Source organism: Hemicordylus capensis, chromosome 1 (genome assembly GCF_027244095.1).
Source record: "Hemicordylus capensis ecotype Gifberg chromosome 1, rHemCap1.1.pri, whole genome shotgun sequence".
In the NCBI taxonomy this organism is placed as follows: domain Eukaryota; kingdom Metazoa; phylum Chordata; class Lepidosauria; order Squamata; family Cordylidae; genus Hemicordylus; species Hemicordylus capensis.
Genome location: NC_069657.1, coordinates 162,725,058 through 162,748,470, shown reverse-complemented (window position 1 = coordinate 162,748,470; position 23,413 = coordinate 162,725,058). Strand labels below are relative to the sequence as shown.

Sequence of the window (23,413 nt, the reverse complement as noted above, 5' to 3'; positions counted from 1 at the left end):
AATGTTTGTCCTCAAATGCAATTTTATTTCAAAAAAGAATAAGGAAATGAAGTCATGGCTCTTGAGAGGTGATTAGACTCACTAGATTTACCAGTTCCTTTTGAAGAATTTGTCTTCATTATACGATTTTGTGTACTTTGGGCCATCTCAATGAAAAGACTATTTCCTCCTATGCCGTGAATGGAATGTCAAGTGGCATTTGCCAAGGCAGTGTTTGGGGTAACTGAAATGATATGCAAAGCTGAATACAATCAACTGTTTGTTTGCAAGTAAGATGGCATTTAAAATTTATTATTTTAATTGGTACCAATGCTATTTTCATTGGTTGTTTATTTTCCCAGTGGAAGCTTATATTCTTAGTATTCAACCCCACACCTTTCCCCTGTATGCCTTATCTGCTAGCAACATAGTTTTGTTGTGTGGGGAGCAAGAAGCTTGGTTTGGTTTATTATTTTTAAGTTTTATTGTTAAGTACATACCCATTTGCATTTAGAAATTAAGGACTAAGAAAATTCAGCAGGTGAGCATGAAAGCAAATATGTCTTTGCAAGGGCAGCCCCAAGTACTGCAGTGCCTGAAACAAGGTGTCAAACACCTGGTGGGGGTCAGCACCCTTCCAAAACCCATGCTTGAAAGCTTTGGCAGAAGTGCAGGAGACGAGGAAGAGGGAAAGTTGCCAGCAGCCTCTTCTAGTGTTTCTTGCAAGCTGTGTAAGGAGTGTGAGGAGAGGAGGGCAGTCTTCTTTTTTCTCCCCATGCTCTTTGAGAAGTTCAGATGGGCCTTAAAAGTTGCTCCGACAGTGGCAGTGTGGGGGGCTTGCATCTTGCCACCCTGCTAGTGCTTCAGCACTGCTAGTGCTTCTGCTAGTGCTTCAGCAATCTGCTGCCTAATGTGAGTGCTGTTGTGAGCCAAGCCTGGTTCACACTCTGCATATGCTCTGGAGCTAGCAATGAGAATAAGGCTTGTTCACTCTAGCCACAAACTGAGATGGTAACTATGTATGATATGTATGAGATGGTAACTATGTATGAACGCAAGTAGGAGGAAGGACAGACACACTTATAAAGTTTCAAGGGGCTTTATTAAGGCAATGGTGCTGATCAGATAAGTGAAAGAGGTCAACAAGATCACTCAGGTTTCCCAGTAGTGCAATCATGCAAATCACTGTTGTTTCCCAGTGTAGTGTAGTGTAGTGTAGTGTATTATTTCTAACTCATAAATGTGTGGGTTGCTTGTGAACTCAGTGTTAACTAACTAGTAAAACCTAACAAAGGATAGAGAAAATGGAAATAAGACAAGGGGGGGGGTTCCTCAGGAGAGCAGTGGGAGACTGCCAGAGTTTTAGTAGGGAAAAGGGGGGCGGGGTGAGAGGGAAAAGGCTGAGTTGCCTTCCAGGACAGCATATTACCGAGTCTTGGCGTGGCACATGGAAGTGAGCATCGCTTGGGTCCAAGGCTAGAGTGTGGAGCAGTCAGGCTTCAAAAAGGCATGCTGGTTTGCAGATTTAGATAGAGGTAGTCCCAGCTTTTTTGCCCCGTGGGAGAAGCTGTGGACAGTCTCTTGTCTATCAGGGGAAACTTTTGCCTTCTTGGTATGCAGCCAGGCAGCAAGCTCTTAGGGGCGCTTTCCAGGCCATCTGCTCATCAGCAGCAAAGCGCCTCCCTTCGGGCAAGTTGCATTTGGAATGTAAACAGCAGGGGAAGCAGTCTTGCAGCAACTAACAACCTGAAAAAACAGCAACTTTTTCACGCCAGATATATTACGTCCTTGCTCTATATCGCAGCAATTAAATTCGCAAGAAGGCATTGGAAATGTGAATGGCATCTTGCTGCCCGTGTAGGGACTGTGGTGTCACAACACAGGAAGTGTGGAAGCACACTTCTGAAATACGTCCTGACCCCGTTGTAAGGTCTAGTCTGGAAAGTACCAGGATGAGCAAAGGTATGCAATGAAGCCATGTCCAAAAGCCAGGTTCTTAAAAAGTGTCCATTAACTTGTGTCCGAAAAACTTACTCAGGACAATTGTTTGTTTGCCAGAGCTGAGTTTCAGCAGATTGAGAGCCATCTCCTGTGTGTGTGCTGTAGTCTGTTATCAGGAAAGAATGGTTTCTTCTTGTGTTCTTAAGACAATCTGCATTTCTGCGCTTTGCAGATTTGTCTCTGCTGTGTGAACAAAACTTGAGCTTGAACTGTCTGCCCCAAAGAGGTGTTAGGAAGTCAAAAAGATTTCAAGGGAAAAACACTAACTGGTGTGTGTAAATATACTTAATGTGCATTTCTAAAATCATTCCAAAGTGATTGCATGCCAATATATGTGAAGCAAGAAATCAGTGGTAGCAATTGTAGCAAAATATAGCAAGCTGCATGAAAGGCAGGATTATTCCTACTTTCCCCAAGGCAATTCACAGTTCTAACACAGGGGAGGCAATCTTGCCTGTTTCCCAGGAATTAACCAGTTCATTCAGAGTTCACCAGTGCCTGGCATCATGGACACAGGCCTAGCCTTTTGGGCCCTCAACTCCAGTCCAATTGGAGTGACCTTGGTCATAACAGTGCCTCACCTTGCCTCATGGAAGGGCTGCCCCTATATGATAGTCAAATAATGGTGCTGCTGATCTGGCTCCATTTGTTATTCCAATATGGACTGCGTCTTCAGAGGCTCCTCTAAGCAATAGGATAACACAACAGCTTAATGAAGCTGCTCAGCCTCAACATCACCTCTGGCTTGATGAGAAGCTCTGTCTATCCAGCAGTGTTCCCTCTAACAGGGATTCCCAGATGTTGTTGACTACAACTCCCAGAATCCCAACCAAAGGCCATGGCACCTGGGGGTGTTGGGAGTTGTAGTGAACAACATCTCGGTATCCCTGTTAGAGGGAATAGTGCTATCCAGGATTCTCCTTCTCCTTGTCCCTGGCAGCAGCTGACATCGCAGCTTCCGTCTGGCCAAGTAGCTAGAATTGGACCAAAGGTGATGGATGATTATGATCTGTAGATATGTGACAATTCCACCATTGCTACCCTTGTCTTCTCCATTCCCTGGACAGTAAGGCGAGGGTTAAGCACCGGCATTAGGGTAAAGAACGGCACTATTGCGACAAGTGCTCAGAATGAGTAATTGTGGTGGTGGGCTGCCTAGGAGTACCAACAGCTGAGGTGAAGATGTTTGCTGTTAAGCACCCACTGTTGTAATGGGATCTAAGTCATATCTCATTGGTCTGCTGTAAAGGCCTGCCGTGTCCATGTTTCCAAGCCTTACATATAACCAGTAGTGAACATAAACCATGCAGAATGGTACTATAAGCTGAGAGGAGGTCTCTAGATAGTGCCATTTCTAGCAGAAGTGTAGGGAGGCTGGTGGTGGCCTGTGTGCGGCCACAGACCCTGGCCCCGCCCCCTCGTCTGATACCAGACACAGGGGCCTGGCTAGCCACACCCCCACGTCTGATGTCAGACATGGGGAACGTGGTCTCCCTCCCAAACGGGGCTCCATGGACCCATTTGAAGGGAGATCGGCCCGCGGTGCGTTGGGCAGCATGGGCCAGAGCAACTCTCCCTGCCTTAAAAGGCAGGGAGAGCCATTCCGGCCACGTTGCCAATGCAGCACCAGCTGGTCTCTCTCCTAAATGAAGCCATGTGGCCCCGTTTGGGAGGGAGTTCGATCGGCCCTGCTGCGATGGCAGCGAGACCAGGAGTGGCTCTCCCTGCCTTTAAGGCAGGGAGATTCACTCCAGCCATGCTGCCAACGCAGCATGGGCCGATTTTGGCTCCAAACAGGGCCACACGGCCCTGTTTGGGACCAAAATCACACCCCCAGCATCTGACATCAGACGCGGGGGCGTGTCTGGGGCTGCACTCGCAGCCCCTGATTGGTGGCAGCCTTCACCCAATGGTGGCTCCACCCCTGAGTTCTAGCTTTTTTGTTTTGTTAGTATGTATCTAAAGGTACAAAATAAGTTTTAATGCTTAATGGACTGACACTGCAATCCTACATTTACTTAAGAATAAGACTTATTGAATTCATTAGAGCAAAAGGCAGAGTTGCCAGCCCCACCTCCCTTACCAGGGATTTCCCCCTGGCTGGGGTGCCTCACCTTGGTGTGGTCGCATTAAAAATTAGTTTAAAATACTGTGTGTGGCGGTGGGGGAGAGGTTTCCAAAGGCCTTTAGGTCCTGGCTCCAAAATTATCTAGGTGCATCTCTGCATGGAGCAGCAGCTTCTCCTCTTTGCTGCTGCTTTACACCAACAGCTGGATCTCTCTTCCGCCTCCCACTGCCTTCCACCAATCAACATCTCTGTTGTGCTTTGCTCCCCAAATGGGAGACCAATGGGACAGGTTTGTTGGTCACCTTGCCTCCTGGGAGAGCCACTCCTGCCTCAGTGAGATTAAAACTTCCAGGTAAATATGAATCGGAGTGGGCTATATAGTTGTTCTATTTTGATGCTGTTTGCAAAGGAAGTGACTTGCACATCTAAGACAGGAAGATAAGGGCACAGCCCACTCAGTGCTCATCCTGCACGAGCCGCATGGATGTTATACAGGAACTGCATAAACGCCCATCCAAGCAGCATTCATTGCATTATATTTTCTGGAACATGTTTTAGAAACACCTTTGATTTAGATGGAAAAATTTGATCTGGTTTTATTGCATGTAAAAAATGAATATTGATTTTCTTTATTAGACAGATGGGGTTGTCTTCCAACGATTGGAAAGCTTTTAGGCTTGTATGTCTTTTCCTGTTTGATGATCTGCCCTACATAAGTGCACTTGCCTGAAATGAAACTCCATTCAGGCTTGCTTCCAGTATGTAAAGGGAATCAAATATCTGCTGCTCCACTGCATTTTCTGTAAGTGGTACAGGTTTCTTTTGAAACTACTACTAAGTGGAGCTTCCCACCACCACCGGATGGGATTGCTTTTCTCTGTTTGTAGCTTATATTTGCCATGCAGAGGAAATTAAAGTTAATACTTTCATGTTGTTAATTAGAGAGCAGTCTCTACCAGGATGTTTTCTTGGGCAAATTCCACTACACTTAAAATTGTTCTTGAGTGGCTGCCATTCATTTCAATGATCTTGTAAGGGAGAGCTCCCCAACAGAGTTGGACCACTGCATCTTCCTTCTTCTTCTTGCCAATTTATTAAGAGTTTAAATTTTAGCCCAATTTCAAAGACATTTACTTGAAGGTAATTATTCCTAGTGTTTTGTTTCTGAGCTACATTTCACTTGTTCAGAGCTCTGAATGTACGTTACCTTAGTAACACGCCAGCCCTATAAACCAGGCTGTTACTCCCATATTACAGATGGGGACTGAGGCTGGAAAAATAACAACTTGCGAAAAGGCCACCTGGAGGTTTTACAGACAGGGCTGTCCCCCTGAATCCAATCCTGATTGGAGTGTGCCAGTCCACATATTTGCTGGATTTATCCAACCTTCCTGCAGGGACCAGAACAGACAGGACTTTGATTCTCCCCGAATGAAGGCTGCGAATTCTGGCTTAGCTCAAGTTATGTCCAGGGTAAAAAAATCCTCTTATTTCTAGCAGCTTTTGAAAAAATCTCCGGGGCTTCTCCTCCGAAGGTGTTGATGGAGGGGCTGATGGCTATGTGAATGGTCCATCTAATCCCTTGAATCTGCTGCGAAGCAGATTCCCTCTTCAGATACCCATGTGTGAAAAACCTCCTAGTGAATGAATTCAGGGCTGAGGTGAGATCTGGACGCTGACTATCCAATATACTCTTAGTCACTATACCACACCAGTAGCCCCCTACTTGGTTTCTTTTTAAATAACTGTGATTTCTTTTTAGATAATTATGCTTAAGAGTGCAGCATTCACCAATAAACATATTAATTTTTTTTGCTTTACTTTTTGTTTTTATTTTAGGTGTCCTTGGTGGGCTTCTTATTCTTAATTGGTTTATACATTTCATCTTTAGCGTCCTGTATGGGAGGTCTCTATGGTGCACCCCGAATCCTTCAGTGCATTGCTCAAGAGAAAGTGATCCCGATTCTTGCATTCCTTGGACGAGGGGTAATACACAAGGAACACAGATTCATCTGCCTTCTCTTTTCAGTATCCAAAATTTGATATTAATATGCATACCTTTGGTTTATCTGGTATTTTTTGCCAAGCTAGTAGCTGCCTGATAAATGAGATTCCAGCAGCAGAGAGATCTTAGGAACTCCTATCATTCTGGATAGGACACACTGGAAAATAATAAATTGTGTGTTTAAAAAACTAAATAAAACTCCCAAATTATGAAATTATCTGGAATGGACTTTCATTCCATACAGTTAGTGCCTCATCTAGTACCTCCCAACATACTGCTGTTGGGCTACCATCAACTCGTTAATTCTGCCTTTAGTCTTCACTTTGCCAGCTAATTCTCAAGGTCTTTTGCTGACTAGCACAGTTCCTTTGTTTTGAAAAGGCCTACTGAGTCCTCCTCCTCTCCAGAAAAGCTGGACCTCAAGCAGACAGTAGTCCAGGAACCCTGTTTAAAACGCAGAGACCCAAAAAACTTCTAAATCCGATACAGTTTTTGTTCCTTTCCATACACATGACCCGGGCCACACAAATGTCACAACTTGGGTTATGCAAATGGCCCGTGTGTATGTATGGCAGCCCAAAAATGGCCAGCACGCATGCAAACAGGGCTGAAACAGCCCTGAAACAGGCTGAGTTGGCCACTGGAGACGGGGGGTGGTGGCAGGGGGAGGGGAGCCACAGACACCCCCCCTGCGGCTGCAGCAGCACCCCCCAAGGTCGCCGAAGCCCACAGTAGTGGTAAGTCGACCTTTTTTGGACAATATGTAATGGTATCTGGCACCCCTAAACTGAGCCCGGTTCAGTTCAAGGTCGAGCCATTGAAATGAACCTGTCGGAGTTTGAACTGGCTCAAGATTGAGCCGGTTCACACATCCCTAATCCCTAGTGTTCATGCTTCTAACAGCACACATAGTGCTAGCCCTCATGTGTGGAGACCCTGCGCTTCCTAAGCATGGGCGCTTTTGTTCAAGAGCACTACTGTTTTCAGTTTTCTCCCCACACTCCAGAGGCACTTTATTACAGTGGAAACATGTCCTGGAGGGTTAGTATGGTGTTCCCGCTGTAACAGAGTGCTTCCACAACTCAGGCAGAGCACTGAAAATAGTCACAGTCTTGCACAAGGGCACTCATGGTTCAGAAGTGCAGGGACTATGCACTGTTGTTAGAAGCGCACATGCAGCATTAAGATAACAGCCAGTGTCTTTTGTGGGCTTATGAGCAAGGACATAGACCATTCATATCCATTACCTCTGAGCTTCCTCAGTAATACGCCTTCCTTACACACCAGAGAAGTAGCTCAGGAGGCGGTGACGGACAAAATGGGCAGATTTAAATATGTAGAACAATATCTAGAAAGTTGGTTTATTAAATTATTGTCCACATGTAACAAATTTTAACAAATATTAATATTTCTTTTATCTTAATATAGAACGGACCAAACAAAACTCCAGTGGCTGCAATCTGTCTAACAAGCCTTATCACCATGGCTTTTATATTCGTTGGCCAAGTGAACGTCCTTGCTCCAATAGTTACAATAAACTTCATGCTTACATATATTGTAGTGGATTACTCCTACTTCTCTGTTTCCATGAGCTACAACCTTCAGCAGAACTTCAAAAGAATGCACAGAGGGGATTCCAGGCGTGTGCTCGGCTGCTCTCGGCCTTTAATACTTGACAGACCTTCCTGCTATGGATCAGATGGAATAATTCAAAATAGGTCAGACGGCACCTTGCTAGAATTCACAAAAGACATGGATCATATTTTTAGGCCTGACAGTAAAGACCCAGGGACTGGTAATGAGCCCAGTGAAAAGGACAAGGATATCGGCCAAACAATCAAGAGGAGAAAGCAAAAGATTGCAGCCAAACAAACGTTACAGGACAGCTTTCTCTTGGATCTCAATAATCACATTGTTCTTCCTCAGGATCTTTGCAGTGACATCCTGGAATCCAGTGACCAAAATATACAGCCTTTTCCAGAACCAAGTCACCGGGTTGAAGAGGGTGCCTCTGCGTCTGCATATATAGAAGACAAACAGAAGTATGACCAACATGCAGGGCAGCCTTTTGATGAGATGCAGAGTATTTCCAGTAAAAATGTGGAAGGTAAAAAGATTAGAGACACAACTGAATCTCTATTTTGTAAAGAAGAATCTTCCTGGTACCTTCTATAGGCAAGGTTAGAGATTAGTTCTTTCTGTCTTAGTATCTATCTTAGTATCTTTCTAACAGAAGTATCTCTCTCTCTCTCTCTCTCTCTCTCTCTATCTATCTATCTATCTATCTGTTGCATTTGTACTCTGCCCCAAACTTCCATCTCTGGGAGGTTTATGTGGCCATCCATGGCAATAATATATATTATTTTTATAAGTGAGCAGAGAGTTTATTTTAATCATTTGCAGGAGGTTCTAGTTTAATTCTCTTGTGGAATAGAAGCCCAGATTTAATTCAATACAGGAAGATTTATTGTTTACAGCATTCCACCCAGCGGTCTGCACTTGCATCCTTCCTACATAAAAGCAAACTGTGAGAGCTCTAATTTTTATCTTGATATGGGAGATAATAACTTGTAAAGGTTCACACCCTGAATGTCAAATTGAAGTGTTCTGCCCATTCTCTACAAGCAGAAAGGACTGAGACCTTCTTCTCTAAGTTTGACTGTGGGTTAAAAATGGTGTGTATCTCCGTTGCATGCCTGGATATTTTTCCACCTTCTGAAAGTTTGCCTACTATATGTAATATTGTATAGGGGCCTAAAGACATGCAATATGCAGTAGAGTGTGCTCAGTGAGATATCACCTTACCTAAACATTCTTAGCAGAATAGCCCATATCTTGGACTAATGGTATTTTGACCATAGTCCAAATTCTGCACCTTGCAAATTCAAATGCTACGACCAGAATACATTATGCAAATTAAAGTATTAGCATATGGTTATAGCATAGTTTCTGCTTTTTGCATAATCCATGTTTTCAAATAATTTTGTTCTTCTTTTTAGCAAGGAATATTGTAACCAATATGTTTGGAGAGAGGGAAAGGGTTGGAGTCATGATCTGGCCAGCCATATTATCAAGGTCTTGTATGTGTCCGTATTAAATTCTTGTTCTTAGTAGGGAAGCCCCAAACTACAAGGATCACTCTTTCAGCATCTCTTGTCTATGGGGACATCACTCCACCTGTTCTGCCTTGACTATCCAAGGCACTCTAGATAGGAATACATATTCTAACTTTGGTTGGTAGAGAGAAGGTTGCTACCTGGGCCTCTCGAACCACTGAAGGACCCCTTGGTTTCATTCACAGCTTTAACCAATTGCCTTCAACTGCCTCTCCCTACAGAGGCTTGTGTCTTGGCTATGGCTCTTCATAGGGCTTGCTTCACAGGATCTTAGGCAACTCACAGTGGAAAGGGGGGAAAGAGAAAATGCCACAGCGGATTTTTTGAAGCAAGGTAGTGGGGGAAAGCCAAGGTGCACCTAGATAATTTTGGGGCCTGGATCTAAAGGCCTTTGGATGCCCTCCCCCCCGAAAATTAAGCATCATCATGCTTGGCTGGGTGACCATACCACCCGGGACAGACTAAAGAGGATTTGGGGGCTGTGAAGGCTCTGGACTTCGGCTCCAAAGTCCAGGGGTAAGAGCGCCTCTGGTGGGAAGAACCATGACTAGGTGTGTGTGAGATGACTTAGCTGAATGAAATACTAAGATGATTGGTTCTGCAATACTTTTGATGGTTCAGCTATGATCTCTTTTAAGAAGGGTTGATTTGATTTAAATCACTTCGCAGAAGGACTCAATTTTAATAATTTAATTTAATTACTACTCAGGAAGATTCTATTTAATCATCATTTTCTAGAAAAGTACGTCATTGTTGTCTAATATAGCCTTAATACATATTTAGAGATAGATCTAGGTTTCCTCTTTAGAAGGTAGGTATACACTTCTCATGATGCTGTTTCATTCAGGCAACCAGGCCTTGAATTTCTTTGTTGCACTGTTTGCTTTTCGCTCACATGCCTTTCTTACCCACAGGTACTGGAACTTCATTAAAATATTCCCAAACGGGTTCTCTTGTAAAGCCTGCTGCCATGATAGGTGTTTCCCCCTTCTACAATGGAGGGTACAATTGGAAAACATTTCCTCAGGACTGCATTAATATTCTGTTTCACTTTCTATTCCCCTCCCTTCCCCATTCCATGCATTTATATCCAGACTCCTCCTCCTCGCTCAGATCTACCTCATCCCCACAATCCTCTATTTATTTATTGACTTTCTTTGCCTTTGCACTTTGAGGGGAAGAGTAAGGGCTTGAATATGTGTGGGTGTGTGCTGCATATACACCACCTGCAAAATAGGACTGATCAGATCTGTTATCTCTCATTCCCATATACTGCTGTTAACATGTTCATAGAATATAATTATAAGTTATTATTAATATTCATGATGATATCTTTGACCTAGGTTCTTTATGAATTGGATTTTTAAAATCAATTTAAATTTTTAAAAAAATCTGATTTAGATTTTAAAAATCTGATTATTATTTTTTTAAATTAAGCCATCAATTTTTATCAACCCTGCTTTCAAACCAGCCTCTTTCAAGAGTACTCAAATGCCTAGGACTATCCCTTCTGAATCTATAAACTGTATATCTTATTCTGATGGCTTTTTTCTTCTCATGTCTCTTCTCTTCTGTAGATTTAACTGTAAAGCAACAATGCCAAGAATTAGAGATCCAGAAAATGCCAACATCTTTCTACTCCAGACTCTGTAATCATTGGGTTTCCCTTGTTGGTGTGAGTCACTCCAATATTTTCAGCTTTTTTCTTTTGCTTTTTTCTTGTTGGTAAGATGGTAGGCAATTGGAGAAAAATCTTATTCAATTCAGGGTCACATTTCAAACCCCATGGGAAAGGCTGCATTACACAATACAGAGAAGTTTCTGAACATGAGGCACCTGACCAATGAAGGGTGTTCGGTAGGTGAGAAACCTAGGGTAAACAAGGAATAGCAAAAGACAAGGCAGTGTGGGATAAGAATATGCAAGGATACTTATGTGATATTTCAAAATAAGGAGCTTCTATGACCTTGAGCTGTATAGGATATCTAATGAGAGCATAGCATATCTAGCATCTAGGATCAGTGTTCCCTGTAACAGGGATTCCCAGATGTCATTGACTGCAACTGCCATAATCCCCAGCCAAAGGCCATTTCAGCTGAGGATGCTGGAAGCTGTAGTCAACAACGTCTGGGGAGCCTCGTTACAGAGAACACTGCCCAAGAGTGAGTATTCTGGAGCCTGATGGAGTTAAGCTTTCACGGTCATTTGCAGGTATAACCAGCTGTGCTAGCAGTTGCAATTAAAACTGTATACTATATTAGGCTTGTTCACATCACTGTTAAGTGAGTAGGGCAAGTGTCCTACCCAGCTTTGGGAGCTGTGCGTGCTCCCAGTGTTCATTTGTGTGTGAGTAAAAAGCAAGGTTGGAGCATGATTGTCTACTAAGCGACAGCTAAGTAGGATGACTTTCCCTCCTCCTCACACAAAAGCTGGGGACGGAATCTGGGTAGGGAAGCGCTGATGCTTAGCAGACGGTCATGCAGTCATGCTCTCTGCCTCCTACCTTGCTTTTTTACTTGCACATGACTGACATCAGGAACATGCACAGATCTTGAAGTTAGGTAAGATGCTTGTCCTACCCAATTAACGGTCATATGAACAAGCCTATCTACTAGGGAGAGAGAGAACTGGTTTGGCCATAATGTGGAACCGCAATTAAGTCTACTTCTGTGCAATGTCTCCAAGGCTCAGGAGCACACCTCTCTCTTCCCATGCCTGTGCAAGTCTCCTCTTCCAATTTAGGTTTCAGTAGACTAAGATCAGTTGTGATGTCCAAACTGACTAATCTCAGTTGTTTCTTCCTCTTCCTCTTCTTCTAATATTCTAACTTGCATACTTGAAATAATCTGTACACAAGTTTTGGAGTGAGTTACAGATCACAGTTTATTTCAGATAAGTAGGTCAGAATAAACCGAGATCCGTTAATTCAGATGTCATGACCAATCTAGGTTTATTGTATTATAAATCAGAAGTAGATGTTAATATGAGTGGCGGGTGTGTGGGTGTGTGCATGCAATACTCCTTGGGAACACTGCATTGCATAGAACCAAGCTTAACCATAGTACTACATTAGATTGAACCCCAGTGGGGAGGGATATGGTTAACAAGGATATGTTTAACAGTGATGAAGGCCCAGTGATGAAGGCCACTTGTTAAGATGACTTTAAAAGGCAATTAGACAAATCTATGGCGAGGTCTATCAACAGCCATGAACCATGAGAGCTAAACAGAACCTCCATGTTCATACAAAAATTACCAGTAGCTGGAGGGAAACGGGAGGTCTGCGACCTTCATCCGCAGCTTGCAAGAGTCCATTGTTGAAACCAGGAGGCTGGACTAGATGGAACTTGCTCTGATCCAGGTCAAGATGTCTGCTCTTAGGTTGTTATTGCTATCATTCCTGCCACCAAAACAAGAAGGCCTGGGAACTTGTTTCTGCCTTTTCTATTTGAGGCAAAACGCTGTGGTGTGTTGACTTTGAAAATCAAAATTTAGACTAGCCATGTGACCAGAAGGGCACATTAAAAATGTGAGCCAGAGGAAGAAATAAAGAGGGAGGGGGGGAAATAAGATGGGAAGAGAGAGGGGAGGACAGAGGGGAGGAGAGAGCGTGAGAGAGAGGAGGAAGAAGGGGGGCAGAGAGTAAGAAAGAAGGGCAGCATTGGTGGTAGTGGAGTTTCCCAAGGGGCAGCTGGGAAACTGGAGGAGCCTGACGGGGCAGCTGAGGAGGAGCAGGAGGATGGAGAAGTGGGGAGACCCAAGGTGGAGGCGGTGCAGGGAAGGAAAGTAGTGCTGCTGCCACCTCGCTGGAAAGTGGAGAGGTCTCTGGGGTGAGGGGGTTGTGGGGGGGGCAAGTAGAGCAGTGTGCATGGAAAAGGCTAATGAGGCCAGTGGGCATCTCCGGTGGCAAAGCCCCTCTGCCGTGCAAGTGGCCATGGTGATGGCGAGGAAGGGCCCAGTCAACCACTGCCTCTGCCACACCTCCTCGAGGTTAGTGAGCCTATAGGTGCAGGGAGGCAGGCAGGTGTGGGATGGGATGGGCCCAGGCATGTGAGCAGCCTGAGGGGAGTGAGTGGCCATGGTGGCAGCCGCAAGGAAGAGCCCAGACAATCACCAGTGCTGCCGCTCCTGCTTGGGGCTACTGAGCCCAGTCACAGAGGAAGGCAAGCAGGCGAAGGATGGTCTGGGCCCTGGTCTCTTAGTGGCCTGAGGGGACTGAGTGGCCATAACGGCCGCAGCAAAGAAGGGCCTGGTCAAGGGGGAGGAGCAGGAGCGCAGCTCAGGTGAGGGTGGTGGTGGGTCAGGAAGCAATTACATCAGCAGGGGTGACTGGGAGAGAGGTGGGTGGGAGAGAAGCAATATCATGGGGGGCACTGAGGGTGTGCGAGTGGGGAGAGACTGGGTGAGAAGCAATGACAGCAGAGGGGATGTGGCAGTGTGTGCGGGTCTCTGGTGAGGGTGGGGAGGTCTCTGGGCTGAGGGGGTTGTGGCGGGGGGCAAGGGGAGCGGACAAGTACTAGTGCCCAGATTCTTTGTGCAGATTCATCTAGTTAATCTAATTGTTTGCTCGTGCACCTTCATTTTTCTTTGTTAAATAGCAACTGAAGGGTCAGTTTTCCTCTCAGGGAACCAAATGGAAAAGGCAAATAGCAGCTGTGTCCTCCCCCACAATCCCGATCGGGACTATGATGGAGGAAAGGTTTAAGGCCTCCTTCCAGCCTGTGGTAGTCCCAATCCTGATCCCCCTGGCAGCTGCTATTTAAAAAGAAAAGATGAGATTAATGCCATGTCTCGTTTGGCTCTCATTCAACCTCTGATAGAAAGACTTTCTCCATGCACTAAAATTGGCCATGTGATTAGGCCATGAAAAGCTGCTGCAAGTGAGATGAGTAGTGGGAGAATCTAAGGCCTCCCCCTGCCCTGCCCTGCCTTTTGAATGCCAAGGTAATGTTTGAGTTCTCCACACAAATCCTATAAACATTTTGCATAGAATATTTTTGTAACCATATATTATTTAGTGGCAGCACTAACTGATGTCCCACCAAGTAAAATACTGCATTTTCAACAGGCAATAGGATCTCTTGCCATCATGTTTGTCATTCAGTGGATCTACACCCTAGTTAACTTGGGAGTCGCAATTATTCTCTATTTCTATATTGGCCAAGTGAGTCCAGGACTACCGCCTGGTAAGTATTTTCATTCTATGGTGTTCAGTTTGCTTCTGTTTTCTTTGTTTTAGTTCAGGTTAACTAGGATGGGAAGCAGTTTCACTGTTTTTCTTAACTATTTATATTTGACTCCTGCCTCATTCTACATTCTTTAGGTGGGTAAGCAATGAAAAGAACATGTAAAATCCCACTGGAGCAGAATAAAGCATGGGCAGTCTAAAATACAGCCACCTAATGGCGCAGTGGGGATGTTCACCTAGGGAGAAAGAGGTTGCTGGTTCAAGTCCCCGCTGGTATGCTTCCCAGACTATGGGAAACACCTATACTGGGCAGCAGCAATATAGGAAGATGCCGAAAGGCATCATCTCATACTGCACGGGAGATGGCAATGAGGACACTGCTCGACGGCACAACTTTACCTTTAATCTAAAATACAGTTATATCCCCAGTCTCCTGAGGGCTTATCTTCCTAACTCAAACAGATAGTGTTGCAACACTTCTGAAAGATGCCAAGACTTTGCCTGGGAAGTCTACCAGGGGAGGGAGAGCTTCATAACAGGGAAGGGGGATCAGCTACCAAGAACTTCTCTCTCTGCTGTATTGTTTTTGATGATACCCAGAGTCTCTCTGAGACTGAGACTCTGCTCACTGCCCCTTGTGGTGACTTGCGGTAATGCAGCAACTTTTGAGACTCCAGGGAGTTTTTCACACTTGACTTTTAGTTCATATTTCCTCTGAAATTAAGGTGTGCATTTGTAACCCCTCTTACTCAGGAAATGGGGTTTTGGGGTTCAAGTCTCTCTCTCTTTATATATCTGTATATTTTGAGACCGTGTATTTCCCAGTGGTTGCACAAAAGAGAAAGAGAACAAAAAAACAACAACAAACGATTTCTTATGCCAAATGCAAGGGTTTATAAACATTTACATTTGTTTTCTTTGTAGAACCGAATTTGCCAAGCATGCATAAAGGTTAACTTAAAATACCCAATTACAAATTAATAGAAAAGCATAAAACACACATAGAATATCAGCATAGGGCCACTAAATAAAACCCAAACCAAACCCCAGTCTCTTTCTTCAAAAGGAACTATCCTAACAGTGCTCCTGTATAGTCCATAGTCCCAAGGTCCCTTGGGTGAGCAGCCGAAATGACGAAGATCTGGTGCAACGAGGTCAGGTGGACCCATCTAGAATATCAAACCAGCATGCAAATCTTGCCCAAAGAAGAACTGCAATATATAAGCAAGTTCATAAAAGAACAGAAGATCTCCAAATCTCTCTTTCCTTCTCTGCTCAGGAGCTTTCTCCTGGGCTTGAAAGCTCTAGAAGATTCTAAGGACCTTCTGAACATGCTCTACAATCCATTAAGAAGGGAGAAGGGAGATCATACACCCTTTAGTTGCCAGTTCAGGAAACCTACCAACAGTACTGGTAGTAATGGTGCGGGTTACACAATTGCATATCGGCCAAATTTACCCTGAAGGTCCTATGGGCTATCAGACAGCACTTCATATGCAGTTCCTCCATTGTGTGTTAGAGTGTCATTTATATCGAGGGTAAAAAAAAATCCACTTTTTGCGTTGGTTTGGCGGGGCAGCTTTGAACTTGCAGCAAAGCCTCACAGTAAATCTACGGTAAAGCCTGCTGTCTGGGAAAGCTCCAGGTCCTATTCTGTTCCTGCCCTGTAGGGCCCATTATTGGCTTCCCTGCAGACAATGGCTGATGATGAGAAAAAGTACTCAAATTAGTCCCATTGAAATTAAAAGGACAAGTTAGGCAATGCTTTACATCTCCTTTTAATTTCAATTAGACTACTTTGAGTGATTTTCCTCATCATGTCAGCAGTGAGAATATAAGAGGCTTCCCATCTGAAACAGACTTTGCTTCAGTTTTACGGTGTCCTTGCTTCTGGCACACGTGTTCTTCCTTGTGTCATTGATCTGTCTGCTCACCTTGACCTCTGGAATGTTCCTGACCTTCGGCTATTAATTATGAGCCCAGACAGGTTGCCTAATTCTCCCAGTCTCTGCTTCAGGTCTTGCACCACATAGCAGCAGCTGCTGCCCATGTCTCAGCCCTCAGGTGTACCTTGAAGCTGATTGGCAACTCTTTTCTCAGCCCCTTTCCTCTGGTTGGGTGGGGAAATGTGTCTTTGTTTCTCGTTTAAAAGCAGGAGCCAAACAACCAAAGATTTTAGGTTATTTGACTCCCTTCTCTTATCTTTTTTTTTTTTGCTCTTCCTAAAGTATTAATGATCACAGTCAGGAAAAGACTCTTCTTTTTCTGGCAGAAGAGCCAGCCTCTTCTCCCAGCTGGCCTTAACTGGTCAGCTTGGGCATAGGTCCAACTCACAGGTGGTCACACCTGCATGACCCCATCACCCTCCACCTGCTTCAGAACTGAAAATGTTCCAAATAATCAGTACAAGACTGAGCATCCAGTGCCTCAGACGCTAATCTTATTGTCTCTGCATTTAAACTTCCGATTCCCAAGTCCAGCCAAATCCACATAATCTTGACTGGTAGTTGTGTTGTCTGTTGAATACAACACTGTTGCTACAGAGGCCTTGATGTACATTTGGTAAATTGCAAGGAGTGTGTATGTGTGTGTGTGTAACAAAATATTATTCTATAGTATGGTTGCAATTTGTATTGTCAGGTAAATTATTTTTTCTGAAAAGCTGATTTTTAAAATATATTATCGAGCAGCTGCCATAAGTGATATTTATAATAGGAATGGCAAAAATAAATGTATCTTTATCAATTCACAGTCTTCCATCCATCCAGTATAAACCCCCTGGCTGTAGAGATTGGAGTTTCAAGAACATCTCATTAAATATGAGAATTTCTAATTACGAAGTGAGAGGCTTTTTGATTTGAGGATTAAAGAAGTTAAATATTTGAGAAATGTAATTGGAGAAAATACTCTTCAAGCTAAAAGAGTATTAAGAAAGTCTGTGCAGATGATTAGCTTTTTGTACTAATTCGGAATGTAATAATACCAAATGGTATTCAGAGACCAAATTCCATAATCTACACCTTTGGTTGCCAAGCTTTTATATAGCCTTGGGAAACCAAGTTTGCAGTGATGACCTTTTAGGATGGAACTACATGTTAAGTATTTCTATGCTTTTTTGGGGGGGGGATGTCATTTGTTCATACAAAATGAAGCCACTGAGATTTGAAGGGAGAGATATGCATGGGTGGGGGAAGAACTTTTTCTTTCACTGTCTTTTTCCTGCCAAAATATTTCTCCACCAAGCTGCTTTTATTCCCACTGTGGAAAGATATGTATGGGTGTTTCTCCTTATGCATAAAAGTAGCTTGGGCAGGATTTTTTTGGCAGAAAAACAGAAGGAGACCCTTTTCTTCTACATTGTCCCCCTTCTCAAAATGCAGCCTCAATGACTGCATTTCACAAAAAATCATCTGTAAAAAGAATACTGGAACTTCATGCACCATGTAGCTCCACAGTTTACTCTCCTTAAATTGCATGTATCGTTGCATGAATAGGAATGTGGGCAACACCTTCATTTTCAGGCCATGCTGGCTTGGAGACATGCAGTACTTGACAACAGAGATAAGTCAGTAGACTCTTTTAGGGACTCTGCAGCTTGCTTTACTAAAATATTTGGGAACAGTGGTCTGCACTTAGTTTTATGTGTAGCTGTGAACATAGACACATGCTCAATGTTGCCTTTCTTTCTCACTGTTTAGCTTTTGAATTTTAAATACATTTTCAATCTCTTTGCAGCTTTTTTCAAGCACTTTATTACATCACAGAGTAAAAGTCAGAAAATGTCTGCAAGTGATTATATGTAATGTCTGCAGCTTGCATTTGTCTCTTCAGTGACCATTCCAAAGTCTCATTTTCAGGAGAAGTCTGAAAAACACATTCCCATCATCATTATTAAATCTTTTCATTTGGAGGCATACAAGATAATGCAGGATGTTTGGTGTGTGTGTGTGTATGTGAGAGAGTGGGTGGGGGAGAGGGTTTTAGATTATTAGGTGAGACATATCGAGAGAATGATTTGTCTTGTGTGTTCTTTTTTACAGGTGCAGCAGCAAACTTCAGCTTTTTCAAATGGATGAAGCTACTTTTCTTTAATGCCTGCAGGTTAGTGTAGGAATTACTCACTCCATATACTTAATCTGAGATTACATTATTAGGCCTAAACTGTATTATAAAAAAAGTAAACAAAGTACAAGAGGTATCTCTCCTTACAATTCAACATAGCTAATAGTCCATAATTTAGGGAGGAGAGCTAGTCTTATGATAGCAAACATGAATTATCCTCTTTGTTAAGCAGGGTCTGCCCTGGTTGCATTTGAATAGGAGACTACATGTGAGCACTGTAAATTCCCAATGGGGGATGGGATTGCTCTGGGAAGAGCACCTTGCATGCAGAAGGTTCCAAGTTCCCTCCCTGGCATCTCCAAAATAGGGCTGACTCCTGCCCACAAACCTGGAGAAGCCACTGCCAGTCTGTGCAGACAATACTGAGCTAAATGAACCAATGGTCTGACTTGGTATTTGGCACAGCCTATGTTCCTATATTCCTAATTTGATGCTTTTTCTCCACCTCCACACCTATAAAGAACCTTGAATGTCCTATAACCTGGTTTCTAAATCTGAGTTGAACCATATCAGAGCCAGTTTATGGCTGATATGGATTCTGCGGAGGTAATAATTTTGTAGGGCTTCCAAGGTAAGGATAATTGTGCTTCCTCCCATTTTTACATTATAGAGCTATAGGTGGCATTATACCACTGACCTATGGTCCGATCCTGATCCTGGTTATATATCCTGATTAAATGCAGTTTAACCACAGTGGTTTGACCAGGAATACTTGGGAAATCTGCATTCTCACAACCAGCTCCATGGGACTCAGCAATTCTATTTAACTCTTTAACCAGGCTCTCCATGATTGTTAGAATGCAGCCATAATAGTAAAAGGCCATGCTGGTGAAAGGAACCATGTTTTGGTTATATTTCTTTCTCCCGGAACAGTGTCTGAGCAATGCCTATTCATCTTTTTGTTGTCCATTTACATCCCCTGGAGCCATTGAAACATTTAAAAACTTGAATTAATTTAACTCTGTGCAAAGTACCCTAAATTATATTGCATGGTTCTTTCTTGAAATGTCATCAGGGTTGCTTTATTAATTCTGATGTTCTGGTTAAAGGAATAACAATTCTATTTTGTCCAGGGAAAGCAGATTAAGGCCTAAACTGATAGAGTAATAGTGTGTAGGTGTTTCTGGCCAGTTCTGTGAAGTGGTTTATAATCCATATTATTCAACTGGCATTCTTACTGTGTTGGATTTAGAGCTGTGTGTGAATTTAAGCCTTGTACATAAAACAATTTTCCAGTCCTAATGCCTATAATATTACTTTTTTGGCAAGTATGTCCATTACTGTTAACTTGGCAATACTAATAATGCCACTAAGATCAGAACTACATGTTATGTGCACTTCCTTGATTATTTTCGCAGACAGTTTTATAAAATACAGTCAGTAAATCTGTAATTTGAAGGGGGAGGTGGGTTCAGTGGAAGAGCATCCTTTTAACCCTTTTCTCCCTAGACTCTTCATGGGTGCCCCATTCTATTACAGTTATGGTCCCTGCTTAACCTTTTGTTAGCACCATGTGCTAGCTCCCTTATATGGCAAAGAAGCAACATCTTCCACTTCCCACTAGTTATCACTTGTACTGACATAATGCAATATTTATTTTAATTGCTCTCACAAAACAATCAATTGGTAAAAACAAATTAGCAAATTCACTTAAAACAAACAAAAAAACCAAAAACCCAAGCACAATCTATGTGGTTTATTAACTTTTGGTACTGTCCTCTCACTCCAAGACACTCAATTTAACCTTTCTTCATCTTTTGTCAATCATGCTTAGGCTCCTGAATCCACAACATAATGTGCACTAATCTGAACCAAACTTCTTTACATTACCTTTTACAAGTTAGCAAAGACACATGAATGATATGCTGATACCAACGGAATGCTAAAGTGACTGAAGTCTCAGGCATATATTTATTATTAAAAATTTTATACCGCCCTTCCAAAAGGCTCAGGGCGGTTTACATTATATGCATTTCAAAGTAGTCTTCAGCCCAAATTTCCTTTCTGATGCTTACATAAAGCATTTAAGATGGATTGGTCAGCCCCCCAACATTTGCTACAAATTCCAGTTTACACTGCGGCTGCTCTGTTGATTTACTGATGGTAGAACCAAGCCAGCACACTGTGAAATTAGCTATTGCTTGATTTCCAGTTCTGCAGTGGCCATAGAGATGAGGCAAAACCAAAAGCATGTAAGGGAAGGCTGCCAGCAAATGGCTTTTTACAGTGCCATCTGCACAACTAGCAATGTGAAAGCAACCTTGAAATGTGCCTCTTGCTATGCTAACTTCATATATTCCACATATTGGAGAAGGTGTTACAGGTGAAAAGGACTCTATAGGAGCAGTGTTTGCTCAGCTCCTGTTAAAAACAAACTCCCTAACAGTACAACTGTATACACATTCACTTGGAAGTACGTCCCAGTGAGTTAAATGGGGCTTACTCCCAAGTAAATGCACATTAGATTGAAGACTTGTTGGATGATGATGTCTATTCATTTATTTATATTTTTCAAATGTGTAGACTGCCCCAAACTTCAGTCTCTGGGTGGTTTACAATAACATAAAACAGATTTTAAAAATGAAAATCTTAAACAGTTTAAAAACCACAGTCCCGTTAAAAAGCTTGGGTGACAAAATAAGTCTTTAGAGACTTTTAAAAAGTTGTCAGAGATGGGGAGGCTCTTATTTCAGCAGGGAGCACTTTCTAGAGTCTCGGGGCAGCAACAGAGAAGACCTGTCCCTTCGTAGCCACCAGACGAGCCGGTGGCTACTGCAGACAAAGCTCTCCAGAGGAACTCATGGTGAAGAATAAGTTATCTTAAATACCCTAAGCAGGGTTAGTATAGGAGTAATATGTCTCTCCGAGATGACCCAGAGACCAACCTGGCTGCCTCATTCAGTACCAACTGCAGTTGGTACTATGTACAAAGGCAGCCCTGCCCTACATAGAGAGTATTGCAGTAGTCAAGTCAGGAGATTACCGGCATATGAACCACTGTTCTGAGGTCATTTATCTCAAGAAATTGAGGCAGCTGGCATATTTATTTGTTTGTTTGTTTATCAATCAATCAATCAATCAAATTCGTACACCACCCCAAACTTTTGTCTCTGGGTAGTTAACAATAGCATAAAACAAGTTAAAACATACATAAAACTTAAAACAATTTAAACAATTTAAAAGTCAAAAACAGATTGAAACCTAAAAATTTGAAAAGCTGAAAAGCTTGAGTGAAGAGGAGGGTTTTCAAATGCTTTTTAGAAATTGCCAGAGATAAACTGGAGCTGATAGAAAGCACTCTAGCCACCGCCTCCACTTGGGACACCAGGGAGAGGTTTGGATCCAAAAGCACCCACAGACTGTGTGTATATTTTTGAGCAAGTCAAGGAGGCCTCAGTAGCTGATTTCAGCTCTTCTGCAGGCCAGCAAATAACATATTGTAAGTCAAGTCAAGTTTTATTTACGGTCCTAGACCAAACAATATAACATATTGTAAGAAAGATGCTACAAAATACATGTGCATGCAGTTGAGGTTGGTCCTAAATACTTTAAACTCTTATTCAGAATATAGAAATCCAATGAAAACCTAGTCCTTAATGGCCTTTACCATTTAGTTAAGAAAACCCTGGAAGCATGGAAGCATGTGATCAGCTTCCTGGACAACAACACCCCCTGCCCCACACACACGCACACTTTGGATTGTTGCCTGCTAATTGGAAAGTATCTAGAAGAAGATACAAGCAAATGGTTGGGTCTTCAATCATAAGGTGCAAATTTAGCTGGAACAACCATTTGTCTACTTTCGTATGATCAGAGTATTAGATACAGTTTGGAAATAACTGGAAAGAGGCAAGTGTATGTGTTAAGAAGAAAACCTTTCCTGGCAGTTTTTAAACATTATTTTGTATATAAGGAAACAGTCCCTGATGAATTTTGGCCAAACCCTAGAGCCATAAGGAAAAGCATTCTTTCTTGAAGTGCCATGTCTTTGTGCATAGCAGAGTGGATTCCTTTTCTCATTTGCTTTGTTTACATAGTTCAGAGTGCAGCTGTAGATGTACTGGGAAACAATGGGGCATCTGAAGGTTCTGAGTTCCTTTGTTTTTCAGGGGAAGGCCATCCCCGGAGGAACGATTTGTTGTGACACCATCCTTTGCAACAGTTGGCATGGAGACCACTCAGCTCACTGAAGAGAATACAGATTTTGCCTCCCGGGACCGCTACCACCATTCCTCTATCATCACCAGAGAAGAGTTTGTTAATCAATTCCAAGGAAAAAACGACATGCCATTCACTCCACCAGCCAATTAAAAACACTGAACAGAGACACACCACCTGATTAAAAGGCTTGCCCTTTTACAATTGATTTTAATGAATACTGAAGCTTCCAATTAAAGAGGGGGAAAAGGGGGCAAGGTTTACAGCTCTGGCTTCCAAATCCTAGTGTGTTTGTGAGAGAGAGAGGGATTGTGTGTGGGGAGAGAATGTAAAACCTTTCCAGGTCTTTTGGATATTTCTGTGCAATAACTTCACAGTTTTGTTGAAAATATAAAACAACTGTCTAAATTGTTTATTTTTGTTGTGAATTTTCTACATGACACTGCTAATTCTGTTCTGTCAGTATCTTATAGTGTAATTCAAAAATCCAGAGATGTAAGATACAGGACAAATGCGAAAAGGAAAGAAAAAAGCTTTGGCTCTTCACTATAAATAGAACAGCTGAATTATTACAGAGCTGAGACTTGGTCATAGCTTTGTTGAACTCTTTAGCTGTCCAGAACAATTTTTTACATATTTATGGAACGTTTCCTTATTCATGCACTGTGAAATAGACAGCATATAACAGACACATTCTACCCAATATCTGAGTTTTCTTTAAGGCTTCAGGACTCAAAATGAGATTCATGTGTAGTGAATTAACTGTGCTTTGCCCC

General features: G+C 42.8%; 1 protein-coding gene across 5 annotated transcripts in view; it reads left to right on the top strand.

Annotated features, from left to right (window-relative positions):
* The window catches only part of SLC12A8 (solute carrier family 12 member 8), a 104,349-nt gene extending 81,299 nt beyond the window's left edge, over positions 1–23,050 (top strand). For 2 of the 5 annotated variants that reach the window (XM_053287568.1, XM_053287576.1), the window contains exons 9-14: positions 5,888–6,076; positions 7,482–8,160; positions 10,747–10,844; positions 14,238–14,355; positions 18,398–18,458; positions 22,589–23,050. In XM_053287568.1, the coding sequence (XP_053143543.1) occupies positions 5,888–6,076; positions 7,482–8,160; positions 10,747–10,844; positions 14,238–14,355; positions 18,398–18,458; positions 22,589–22,790 (1,347 nt within the window). In that variant the 3' untranslated portion in view covers positions 22,791–23,050. The remainder of the gene's footprint in view (positions 1–5,887; positions 6,077–7,481; positions 8,161–10,746; positions 10,845–14,237; positions 14,356–18,397; positions 18,459–22,588) is intronic. The other 3 variants (XM_053287597.1, XM_053287584.1, XM_053287586.1) reach the window with 3 other exon arrangements.
* Positions 23,051–23,413: the final 363 nt, after the last annotated feature.